General features: G+C 46.4%; 1 protein-coding gene across 1 annotated transcript in view; it reads right to left on the bottom strand.

The window, feature by feature from the left end:
* FAM171A1 (family with sequence similarity 171 member A1) overlaps positions 1–13,280 on the bottom strand; it is a 49,031-nt gene that overhangs the window by 23,754 nt on the left and 11,997 nt on the right. Inside the window, exons 3-4 of the mRNA XM_012803368.2 lie at positions 8,989–9,147; positions 2,131–2,307 (exon numbers count right to left, since the gene is read on the bottom strand). Of these exons, the coding sequence (XP_012658822.1) occupies positions 2,131–2,307; positions 8,989–9,147 (336 nt within the window). The remainder of the gene's footprint in view (positions 1–2,130; positions 2,308–8,988; positions 9,148–13,280) is intronic.

Here is a 13,280-nt window from a genome sequence, read left to right as displayed (position 1 = left end):
GCCGGTTGAGCTATAGGCGCCGAGCCACAGTCAGTTCTTTAAATAATTTTTGGGTCAGATGTTACGGCTCACACCTATAATCCAGTACTTTGGGAGGCTGAGGCAGGATGATCACTTGAGCCCAAGAATTTGAGGTTGCAGGGAGCTGGATGGAAGCTTCAGGATGGAGAAAAAAAACTAATATAACTGATTTTTCCTCCAAAAAAGGGCTGAAAGCATTGTCCTTTTAGTAGTCATATATACATATATAAGTATAGGCAAATTCTACGTATATAGTCATCTTAAAGACAGGTGTCATAATATCTTAAACTCTGGACTTTTGAAAACATATAGATTATCCTTATCTGATTCGACTATGCCACAGACATTTTAGATGAGTACCTGGCATGGTGTCAAGAACTGTTGTTGATCACAAGCATTCAGAGGTAAAGAAGGCTCCCAGAGGGCACAGAAAGTGACCTGTGCGTCTAGGACCACCAGAGGTGTGCAAGGTACTCAGGATGGGAGTGGGGATGGGGTGGGGGTGGGGACAAGAGATGAAACTGCCTGGTGGAGAATTTGGAAATGCCTTTTTAAAGCTTTATACTCAGGTAAATTTTATAACCCAGCAATTCCATTCCTTTTCAACTTTCTTCCCAAGAAATAATCACAGCTGTACACAAAGATTTAGCTACAGAGGTGTTTGTTACAACATTGGTTAGAATACTAACATTTTTTTTTTTCTAATTGTAGGAGACTGAATGGTAGGAGCTGAATTCCAGCATATTCACAGAATGGAAATACTATGTACTAACTAAATTGATACTGCAGATAATGTTATGGAAAGATGCTCATGCTACACCAATGATTTTTTTTTTTTCTTTTTTGACACAGGAGCCTCAAGCTGTCCCCCTGGGTAGAGTGCTGTGGCATCACAGCTCACAGCAACCTCCAACTCCGGGGCTCAAGCGAGTCTTCTGCCTCAGTCTCCTGAGTAGCTGGGACCACAGGTGCCCAACACAATGCCTGGCTACTTTTTTGGTTGCCGCCATCACTGTTGTTTGGCGGGCCTGTGCTGGATTTGAACTCGCCACCTTGGGTGTACGTGGCTGGCGCCTTAGCCACTTGAGCCACAGGCGCTGAGCCATACCAATGATTTTTAAAAGCACGTTATGTATGTGGGGCAGTACCTGGCATATAATCCCATTTCTGTTATCCATTCTTTGTGGAAGGCAACCTCTAAGATGGCCCCAAATGACCCCCCACCTCTTGGTGTTCACTCCCAGTGCTGGTCAACAGCACACGGAAAGAAATGATAGCATGCCACTTTTGAGATCAGGTTATAAGAGACCATGACTTCCATTCTGGGTACTCGTGCTTTTGAATTTTTATCTCAGTTTTCATTTTCTCTTGGGTCAACTCTACAGAGCCCCACGTGAAATGCCTGTCCAAGAGCCAGCGAGGAACCAAGGCTTCCCCAAAGCCTTGCAATGAGAGCAGAATATCCTGCCAGCCCTAGTGGAACCTTGCTTGCGATGATGTAGGTTTGGCTGATAGCTTGATGGCCACCTTGTAAGAGACCCTGAGCTTGACCCACCCAGCTCAGTTGTGTCTGGATTCCTGAGCCCCAGAAACCATGAGACGGCAGATTTCACAGCTTTTTCAAGCTGCTAAGATTGAGGGTAATTTGTTACGCGGCAACTGATAACCAATACATATGTGCATAGTCATCTAGGACAAAATTGAAAATATATTAGTGGTTTTCTTTAGGTGGTGGAATTTATGAGTAACTTTTATTCTCTTTGTTTTATACCATGTTGGCAAGTGTTTTTTTGTTTGTTTTTAGAAAACAGAAAAGGAAAATTGTACGACCAAGAGAGATCACATGACCTTCTAAATAACAAAAGGATAGAGATTATGAGAGCCACTTCTAGCTCTAATAAGATTCAAGTAAATTAGCTTAAGTGTGCAGAACAGAAACAAAAAGCAACCAAAAAATGTACTCCCAAGGGAGGGCCTGAATGGCATAGGGGAGGAAGCTTTGCCCACTGGTAACCAGTAATGCACTGTGAGTAGCAGCGTCCACCAGCTTCAAGGAAAGCAAACCAAGGAGAACTGAAAGCCAGTTGTGTGCACAGAACTCTTGCTTACCCAACTTCTGGTCAAACCTCCACGCTGCGACATAGGCATTGTGCCTCAGGCTGCTCTGGGTGGCCAGGGGCACGGTGACATAGATGGGACCGTCCACCAGCACTGGCGTTCCATTACTGCTGAGCAAGTGGACGCTGACTGCTGTGACTGGGGTCAGGTCATGCCTGCTGCTGTTTCCTAGAAGGAAGAGGCATTCTCCATCATATGCAGTTGGACACTGACATTCATGATCTAGTCTTAGAAAAAGCACTACATGCCTCACTGCTGAATATCACCACAGTCACTTTCCAAGTGCTCCCCTGGAGTTATTATTTCTAGAATGGCCATCAGAGCTGTCATTGTACGAGGTCTGACAACCGAGTTCATGAACTTGCCATGACACTGGCGGCACTGTACAAACAACTCGGTGACATTTCACAACCTTGGTATATCAGTATCTCATAGCTATGTTTGTGTTGATGGGTGATAGGAGTCTTGCTGACTCATTATTATTATTATCATTTTTTTTTTTTTTTGAGACACAGCTTCAAGCTGTCACCTTGGGTACAGTGCTGTGGTGCCATAGCTCACAGCAACCTCACTCTTGGGCTTAAGTGACTCTCTTGCCTCAGCCTCCCAAGTACCTGGGACTATGGGCTTGCCACAATGCCTGGCTATTTTGTTGTTTTTATTGCAGTGTCATTGTTGTTTTAGCTGGCCCGGGCCAAGTTTGAACCCACCAGCCTCGGTGTATGTGGCCAGTTCCCTACCCACTGAGCTATACACGCTGCCTTGCTGACTCATTATTATTGCTGTGCCATATGATGCTAGTTCTGTGGCCATTCCAGGAAAAGAATTTTAAGATTGCTTTGAAAAGTGAACTAGGTCCTGGCTTTGGTGCATAGCTTCCCAATGGGGAGTACTTTGAAGATGCCAGTAGTGATATACGGCAATGAGATATGTAGCACTTTTTCTAGGACGACTTCGCAAACTTAATTGTCAGATCTCATATGCACAAAATACCTATGTGGGGATTCTGTGGGAAAAAATCACCGCAGTTACTAAGGACAGTACCTCCTATATGCCAGGGACGGCACTAATAAGCACTTCATATATGCAGTGCTCCCCACAACCAGGTAACATGCCCCTTTTACACATAAACAGGCTTGGAGACAGCCTAAGGGCACTCACTAGTTACTGGTCAATTCTAACCACAGCACTGTGGTTCGTACCTGTAATGTGATATGGAAGTACACGTGAATGTCACTGAAAATGACTTCCACATGCAGTGAGCCCCAGCCACGTGTTAATGACTGGGCAGGTTACCATATGAAACCAAATGTTTTGGTATAGAGATGGCTTTTTTTTTTTTTAAAATAGTGAATTTCTTCAAAAATTGCTTCGTAACATTAACTTACTTCTGCTAAAAAGGGTCCTATTGAAATTTGGACTTGAAATATTTATGAGTTATTTTAGCTTGCCATTGTTATTTTGATCTGTTTAAATGGAATTTAATATACCAATTATTCTCCATTAGAGGCAGTTTGTCCAAACCAGAGCTTTAATGTCTGTCTCCAGATAAATCAGAGAATGCTTATGAGAGCGATATTTATGCACTTAAGCAATCCATTTTAAATGTTTCTCTAGTGGATTTCCATATCACACGAAAGGTACTTTGCCATAATTTTACATCTTTCCTTGAACAGGATGACAAAAACGCAGCGGTAAAAAAATTTAAGCTCTTTTAGAATAAAATCTATGGGATTTTCTATCCAGCTCCTTCCATAGTTACCTACCAGCCTACTTGAACTCAGGGAAACCTCCAACTGGGGTCTACATTTAAACATTTAAAGCAAACCTCATGAATTTTAGAGTCTCAACAACGAGTCACAGCTAAATCCTTGAAGGAGTGAGTTCTACACAGCTACGGACAGCATTACCTTGGAACATTCATACTCATTTTGTTTTTTTCATGAAGGGAAAGGCAGGGGGACAGACACGGCCTTGAAAGGTCTAACTTGTAATCACAGATTGAAGTTCCGAAATCTTTTAGTCTGACCACTTCATTTTAGGGTAAAGAAAACCCAGACTCAGAATTTTTTATATTTCTGGTCCAAATCTCTTAGGGATTGAGGCACAAACATGCCACCAGCTTAAAGACGATACGGCAGTAAAGCCAGGAGGACAACATGTTGCCCTAGGTTCTGCTAGAACTTCTCAGGGAGATAGAACGCAAAGCTGCAGAGACACTGAGTTACTTATTAGACTTTATATAAATTTAAGAGATGATGCCTCCATCAGGGAGGGCTGTTTCTTGCATCCTCCTGAACATGCAGGCAGCAGGTGGGCAGAGTAGACGAGCCTGGGAAATGGAATCTTCCTTCCCGTAATCCTTGGCCCAGGAGGATGGGCTTCCAGTAACAGATCTCTAGGAACTGCCCAGGTAGCCTCTGGCAAGATACTTTACTCCTCTGGGGTGGTTTTTTTTTTGGGGGGGGGGGAAGACTTAATTTTTTTTAATTTGAAATTAATATGAGGGTATAAAGTTTTTGGTTACATTGTTCTCAATTCAACGTAAAGTTCAAGTTGTACAAGAGCCTCTCACCCCAGGAGGCGTGCCCAATATCCTCACATCGTGTCTATTAGGTGAACTCCTGCCAAATGCCCTCCCCTCTGCCCTTTTCCTCCTCTCCCCTCCCCATTGCTAGGCTATATTTGTGTTTTATAATTTATATGAGTAAGTGTCTATATATTGGTTTCATATTAGTATTGAATTTTTTTTCATTTTTCTTTTTTTTTAGAGACAGAGTCTCACTTTGTGGCCCTCAGTAGACTGCTGTGGTATCACAGCTCACAGCAACCTCAAACTCTTGGGCTTAAGCGATTCTCTTGCCTCAGCCTCCCAAGTAGCTGGGACTACAGGTATCTGCTACAATGCCCAGTGATTTTTTTGTTGCAGTTGTTTAGCTGGCCCAGGCTAGGTTTGAACCCACCACCCTTGGTGTATGTGGCTGGCACCCTGTCGACTGAGCTATAGGAACTGCCCTTCCATTCTTGATATACTTTACTAAGAAGAGTGTGTTTCAACTCTACCAAGGTAAACATAAAAGATGTAAAGTCTCCATATTTTTCATGGCTGAATAGTATTTCATGGCATACACATGCCACAGTTAGTTAGTCCATTCATGGGTCGATGGGCGTTTGGGCTGCTTCCCCAACTTGGCAATTATGAACTGAGCTGCTATAAACATTCTGGTGCAAATGTCTTTGTGGTAAAATGAATTTTGTTCTTCTGGGTAGATACCTAGTAATAGGACTGTGGGATCAAATGGAAGATTGACTTTTAGTTCTTTGAGGATTCTCCATACTCCCTTCCAGAAATGTTGTATTAGTTTGCAGTCCCAGTAGCAGTGTAGAAGTGTTCCCTTCTCTCTACATCCACACCAGCACCTGGGGTTTGGGGAATTTGTGATGTGGGCTAATCTTATTAGAGTTAGGTGATACCTCACAGTGGTTTGGAGTTGCATTTCTCTGATGATTAGAGAAGATGAGCATTTTTTTCTTACCCTCAAAAGTAAGGGGGGGGGGCGGAGATGTTTTCCTGATTCTATGGAGATAAATTTGCTCAGTGGGAAACACTCAGAAGTATAGCATATTAATGGAAAGGAATATGCACTAGGGTCACATGATTTCGTGTTCCTTTAAGAGTTCTCTGGCTGTTGGAAGACACTGCAGGCAATGACATTGGCTTTCTTTTGGCTCTTTCCTTCCTCGGGGCTCTGTTAGACGCCTGCTCCTCCCCTGTGCCTTCCCGACCCCTCCAACTTCACCCTTCTGGGCTCTTTATCCTGCAGTGACTCAGACTCAGCAGGACTACATTATTTTCCTTCCACTCTGCGTTAGGAGACTTCAGTTCTACACCAAACACCAGGTTCTCTATATATGAGTCATTATGAAAGTTTGGAGCCAGACAAAAATCATGCAAATAAAATCTGTGTGGATGGAACCAAATGAAGCCCTCCCAGCAACTCCAACACGCTGGGCAAATGGAAACTGGAGGGAGCGGGAATCCAAACGGATGCTGTGGACTGTGTTTCTTGGAAGTGAAATAACGGACCTCAACGTGCTCTGTCTCAAAACTTTAGTAGTTACCCACATATTAAAAGGCTTTTTCCCTGTTCCACCTGGATGGTACCTGGCTCCCTGTAAGTCCAACCCAAGACAGGTGTCAGGGCAAGGGCAGCAGGATGAAGGGGAAACACCACTGGACCCTGTGAGGGGACAAGCTGTCCTGTCTCGGTCACTTGTAATACAAGAGGTTCTGCTCAGCTAGCACCTAGGGTTCTGTTTGGTTTCACGTCCTAGTACTAACTTTTGGGGACTGTGAGAAAAGTTTGCACCTTGATCATGTTGCTGACTCCCTCTGTGTTTTCCTCGAGTTATTAGTGTAAGTAATTTCTTCCAAACCCTTGCAGAGGCGGGGCACGCTCAGCCTTCTGATTTCAAAATTGTTCTTTCTCTCAGCACCAAAGGTGAACAAAGCGTCCTCTCTCTGTGCTGCAACTCTTTTAATGAAAGGATTTAATCTGTAAGCTTTGGATTCAGTCAAAAGGCTGCACTGAAGGTCCTCAAAGGCCCCGTATTGCCTTAAGGCTGCAGGTTCTCACCCCTGCCAGGAGAGTGGTGCTTTCTTGCAAGCTGGGAGCTGTGTGATGTCCCCAGCCTGTGTGTGAGGAAGGTGCCCGGCTGTAACATCAGGAAGCTACAGAGCAGATGACTGAAAAGATCAGTGGGAAAGTGGCTGTAATCTCCACGTGGCTGCATCTTTCTACTTACAACTCTGGAACATTCCTCTAAATTGGACACCACAGGCTTTAACGGCTAACCTAGGAAACCTCCCCTCGGAGGCCCTTCCATTCCCTTTTGCAGCCCCCTCTGTTTCTGTTCACCTTCAGCAAAGTCTCACCGTGACCTGTCATCTCTCAAAGACACATCTGGGCCAGGCTCTCCCTCTAGGCTGACATCTCTCAGCTGCCTGTTTTTAGGATAGGAGGCCAGGAACTGGGCAGAAGACAAACTGAGCCTGCAGGCCGGCACCTAGCAGGTGAGCCGGTGGGGTGTCTGTGCTCCAGGGAGCCCAAGCTCCTGACCCCAAGGGCCACATGGCTGGACACCTTCCCTGCTCGCTCTCCGAGGTGATCTGATTCTTTCTGGGTCAATCAGTCCATTAGTTCTGTCTGTGGAAAAGAAGTTGCATGTCGCCTTCCAAAGACCTTCTCTCTGAGATTACGGAATGCTCTTCAAATAAAACAAACCTCTAAAATCAACAGTCCCGTGTCTTTGTGTCCTTCTTCCCCCAGTCTTCACCAATTGCATGATTTATTCAAGAGCTTTTGGAAACGGGGCACAGGGAAGAAATTAATGAGCTCTGAGGATGGAAACTGTCCTTCTAAGTTAGGGACATTGTTGGAGAGACTGGATGGAGGTTACAGGATTTCAAACAAGTCTCTTTCAATGCCCCCTGAAAGAATGCTTTTCTCCCAGGCCTGCAGATTTCAGGTAAAAGTCAATTATTTTTCCTCCCTAATGTTTACTTCAGATGACTTCTATGCACCTGTCCCTTGACCAATCACTGACGTATTAATCACATCATCACACACAAAAATTAAGGGAAGAAGAAACATTTCAGACAATGGTAACAGAGAAGGGAGAAAAATGAACAGAAAATCACCAGGTTGCCTGCATGTATAATCAGAAATTTACTAACATGCTACAAAACAGATCGGAGGTGTCAGGTTTAAAACCTGTTTCAGAATGACCGGATTATTTAGAGTACTAGAAAATTAACAGAGACTCAATAAAAGTGTCCCCGTGAAAAGCAATAGTTTACCTAGCAAGACTGAACCCCAAACAGCGTCTGATTTGGGATTTTCACTGTCACTTGTCTCAAGTGTGGGAGAAAGGAAGAGTGGGGCAGGAAAAAAAAAGGAAGGCGTCTGCCATCTCGCCTTCTCCTTCCCATCACAACTGGGGCCACCCTGGCACCCCGGGCTCTGGCATGGAGGTGAAGGCACACTTCTCCTGCCTTTCTCTGCTAAAGAATCGTTACATATTTTCTGGCTGGTGGCTTTTGGTGTCTCTGATCTTTTAGCTGTATGTGTCAAAGCAGAATAGTGAGAATGACTGAGATGATTCAGAGAGCTGCCAGAAAAGGATTCCAAAGCAACCTCCAAGCCTGGCCGCTCTTCGCAGAGTTGAAGGGAGAGAGGGCAAGTTCAGAGAAAGAAACAGTCTGAGGAGGAGCTGGAGGGCTGTGGGTGGCAGGGAGCAGAGCGCCCTATCCCAAATGCTCCCTGTGCCTGTGGGAGGGACATAGGCATGGGCCACCTGGTCCCTACTGGCTGCAGCATATGGGTGGTGGGATCATGTGCCTCTGCCAGGGGCAACCAGGCAGCCTGCGCCCCTAACCACACCTTCTGGGAGCCCAGGGGAGAAGGCAGAAGGCACAGGGCAGAGGGCAAAAACCTGCACCTCTAATCTTATACTTTTTTTTAAATTACAATTTCAACTGTAAGAACTTCTCTGAATTGAATGTACTTAGTCCTCCAAAGGAGAGTCCGTAGAGAGTGCTCGGGAAAATTGATAAAAGCAGAGAGGGAGAAGAACACACTAAAATGCAGTTCTGCTGGGGCGCAGACCAGGTTCCCTAAACGCACCTCTTAAGGCAGCACAGCGCACTTGAACTTGTAGGAGGAGTTCTCCGCCTGCAGCTGTGTGCCGTTTTCCCATGTGGTACAAACACTCCCAGTCATATCTTAAATTCACATACAAAGATGAAACCCGGAAGCCCTGCCTGAAAAGAGAAGAGACTCAAATTACCTGTTCCATTTCCGTCTAATCCTCGCAAGTATGGAAAACTGTCCACCTCCAAGGGGGAGCTGGCGGCCGTGAGAAACGCGGTCAGGTCACTGTAGCTGGTGTTCTCTGGCAAGCGCAGGGCCCTTCTCTGGAAATGAATGCGGGGCTGTGGCCGGGCACCTGCAGAGATGAACCCTGAGTTACCTCCCCAAGGAGCAGTTTCTGTTTTTAGAAAACGCAAGACCAGGAAGTGCCTCTCCCGGGTTTCAGCAAGCCTCCCCTCCCCGCCCCTTCCCACCATGCTCCCCACCCCTCCACGCAGGCCAGGAGGGGCGACAACATGCTATTATGGAGAGGAATAATAGCCCATTGTCACGTTAGTTTGGACGCAGGATGTTATTTAGGCTTTTAACAAAAAGCTGCTTCCAAGTTCTGATTGTGAGCAGGCTTTTCACTGCATGGCCTTGCCTGTAAATTTGGGGTGACAAAAGTCCCTGTAACTGAAACAAGCAGGTGACAATTAGTCTCTTTACATAAACAATGTAAGTGACACTCTGTGATCTGCTACAAACACATCCTTAATCTCCCTGGTGAAATCTGGTTTAATGCCTCAGACCAGACCAAAGCAGGGCCAGGGAATTACACCTGCAGCCTTGATAAGGAATGCAGAGGGGGGCCCACCAGCAAGGAACCCTTTTCTTTCTGTGGAACCTGCCACGTGGCTCCAATCTATTCTGCAGAGATGCTTCCTACTGGTGACAGATTATGTCACAGATTTTTCAAGACTTGTGAAATGATGTGAAATGACGCCCCTCCACCAAACCCAATTCCCTTGTGCAGAAGGATGGGTTTGGCCTTCTAAACCCTCTCACCCGCCATGGTCATCTGTGCTGCCGTCTGTACCTTAAGTTTGCTCCAGATGTTGTCTGGATGGCAAAACCTGGACTTGTCCTTACGTAATGCCACTGTGACAGTCACAAGATGTAACAGTGCTAAGTAACTTAGCACAAACCCAGCAAAAACACCAGACCACAGCATAAATAAAATCTAAAGAGGGGGGGGCTAAGTGTGGGGGGCTGGGGGAGCGGTCTGTCTGCCCACCCACATGCACTAAAGCTGCCAATATAAATATAAATGTTCCCAGATTTCAGAAATGCATATGATCAGGTGGAGATGGGAGGACAGAGTCTGCAGGGCTCTGTCCCCATCCTCAGAATGCACGGCTCCTACTCTCCTGAATTCCAGGCGCTGCATCTTGATCTGCTGCGGTTCCACACCTGTTCCTTCCCTCTTTTCCTCCATCCCTTTTCTCCAAGGTCTACAGAAACTTCATCTTCACTTTTCACTTGTTTGTTTATTGCAAGACTTGGCTCAACTGAGTGTTCTTGCCTTCGTCAGCAATCTCTTTCTCCACAATCTCATGCTCATTTCTCCACTGTCTAGCAAAATGACAATCCAGTATCAGTGTAACTCTGCAGTCCCTGTTAGAGCACCAGTCTCCAGCACTGCGGCTTTAATACCAGCATCACGTGTGGCCCTCAGAGGCCTGAACTGTATAATCTGCAAACCCGTGACCGTGGCCCAGCCTTCATCCCCCTCAACCTCTTCACAATGGTCGACACTGTTTGCCACCCCTGCCTTTGAACCCCCTGCTCCCTGGAGTTCACGGTTCTGCCCTCTGGTTCTCTGCAGAGGCTGCCTGCTGCTTCCTTCCCAAGTTTCTTCTTTCTCCACCTACCTGTGGATATAACAAGTTGGGGGTCACCCATTGTCTCTGCTGTCCCTGTGCTCTCACCTTGTAGGTTCCCTTCCACGGCCATAGCTTTGGCTGTTCCCTTCCACTCTAGTTTAGACTTTTTAAATTTTGAGACAAAGGATCACTCTGTCACCCTGGATAGAATGCAGTGGCGTCATTATAGCTCACAGTAACCTCAAACTCCTGAGCTCAAGCAATCCCCCTGCCTCAGTCTCCTGAGTAGCTGGGACTACAGGCATCTGCTGTGTGACTGGCTAACTTTTCTACTTTTGGTAGGGACAGGGTCTCATTTTTGCAGAGTCTGGTCTCCTGGCCTCAAATGAGTCTCCAGAATTTGGCCTCCCAGAGTGCTAGGATTACAGGCATGAGCCCCTGTGCCCAGTCATGGACTCTTTTCTAAGCTGCACACCTGCATTTCCCTGTGCCTTCTAGATACTTCTACCCAGACGCCCATTTGGTATTCTAAACTTCCTCTCTCCCTTAACAATCCCCCATTCTCTCCAACACTCAGTTCTGATAACAGGTCATCAGCGACATCTTCCCTGTGACTGTGCACATTTGCTCAGGCGCCAAGACAGGGCAATCTCCTCTTACCCACATCTCCTGCATCACCTTTCCCTCCCTTTCAGCAGCCAGCAGTCTTCGTACCTCTCCACTGCTGTTGAAGTCTCCTAACGGGCCCCTCTGCTTGTCTTTGCTCTTTCTTCTTTTCATCCACTGACACCTTGCCTGTTCTAAGATGCTACCAGGATCCTGCCCTTTCCCCGCCTGGAAACCATCAAGGATCTCCACTGCTTACCAAATTAACAATGATGACAAGAATAACGACAAAAATAGGTAGCCAGCCTAGACCCAGATGACCCCTATTACATCTCTCCGCTAAGGGAGAGGTGCAGAGGAGTGCTTTAGAATTTACAAAGTCCTTATATACAATATTTGAACTCTGTCTTTTTTTTTTTTTTTTTTTGAGACAGAGCCTCAAGCTATCCCCCTGGGTAGAGTGCCATGGCATCATGCTCACAGCAACCTCGAACTCCTGGGCTCAAGCGAGTCTCCCGCCTCAGCCTCCCAAGTAGCCGGGACCACAGGCGCCTGCCACAACGCCCGGCCATTCTTTGGTTGCAGCCATCATTGTTGTTTGGCGGGCCCGGGCTGGGGATTCGAACCTGCCACCTTAGGTGTATGTGGCTGGCGCCTTAGCCGCTTGAGCCACAGGCGCCGAGCCTGAACTCTGTCTTAATTTCACCTAGATCAGGGTTCCTGGACCTCAGCACTATTTACATTCAGGGACAGGGAATTCTCTGTGGGGGTGGGGGCTGTCCTGTGCACTGCGGCATGTTTAATTGCATCTCTGTCCCACTAGATGTCAGTAGCAGCCCCCAAGTTGTGATAAGCAAACCATCTCCAGAGGTAGCTACATGTCCCCTGGGGGCAAAATCACCCCCAACTGAGACGCAGTGTACTATAAAGCCTGAGCATCCTCACAACAGTGCAAAGGGTACTGAGAGTAGTCTCCATAGTGGGTACAGGGTACGTGAAGGGGAAAGGGAAAAAGCCTTTGTTTTCCTGGAATTCAAGAGTCGAGAAGGCATTTCTCTCTGCCTCTCTCTGCCACCATTTCTCTTTCTCTAATTCTGTCTGTTTCCGTCTAACTCTCTCTGTGCCCCTGTCTCTCTCTCTGACTCTTTCTCCATCTCTCTCTTGACCTATCAGATGAACACATAAGCTTACAAAGAAACACTAATACTCGGTTTTCACAGGGCAGGATGAAGACTTCCAAGTCAATTTCAGAAGCTGAGGTTGAAGGAACACGGAGGTTTCCAGTGAGAGGAGAGGAAACTGAAGCCTGCGGGCTGCAGAGGCTTTCTGCTTTCTGCCTAGGGCTCTCTTCCCAGATGCCACTTAGCCCTCTCAAATGGATCAATGCACTTCAGCCATTAATCTTGGGGATAACTGGTCTTTCTCCCTCTCCCTGAATCTGAGTGAAAGGAATCTCTTCATAGAGCTTTTATCATCTCTCAATGAGTTTATCACATCACCCCCTTTCTTAAAAGTTTAACTCCCTAAAACATCAATAAAAATTATTACTCTAAAAAAAAAAAAAGAGTACAGAGACATCCATAGAAATGGCTTGATCACCATAGCGGATCTAACTTTCTTCCTTCCTTTTTTTCTGTTTTGAGACAGAGCCTCAAGCTGTCGCCCTGGGTAGAGTGCTGTGGCATCACAGCTCACAGCAACCTCCAACTCCTGGGCTCAGGCGATCCTCCTGCCTCAGCCTCCTAAGAGGCTGGGACTACAGGTGCCCACCACCACACCTGCCCTATCATAGTGCTTTAAGTGCCAGACTAAGAGAGAAATGATAAAAGCATAAGATAAACTTCAAGAAAGAATGACCAACTGCCCAGAAGAAAAGAAGTTTCCTCCATGGTATTTGTGAGCCATGTTTTGCAGGCCGTGAGGGGGGAGGTGAGAGGTGTTAGCAGATATGAGAGCATAGAGAGATGCGAAGGTCCAGTGTGTTTGTGGGGAAACTGAGCAAGTCTGTGTGGGCCAC

Source organism: Otolemur garnettii, unplaced genomic scaffold (assembly GCF_000181295.1).
Source record: "Otolemur garnettii isolate 467f Iridium unplaced genomic scaffold, OtoGar3 scaffold00019, whole genome shotgun sequence".
Classification (NCBI taxonomy): Eukaryota; Metazoa; Chordata; class Mammalia; order Primates; family Galagidae; genus Otolemur; species Otolemur garnettii.
This window is presented reverse-complemented; position numbering and strand designations above follow the sequence as displayed.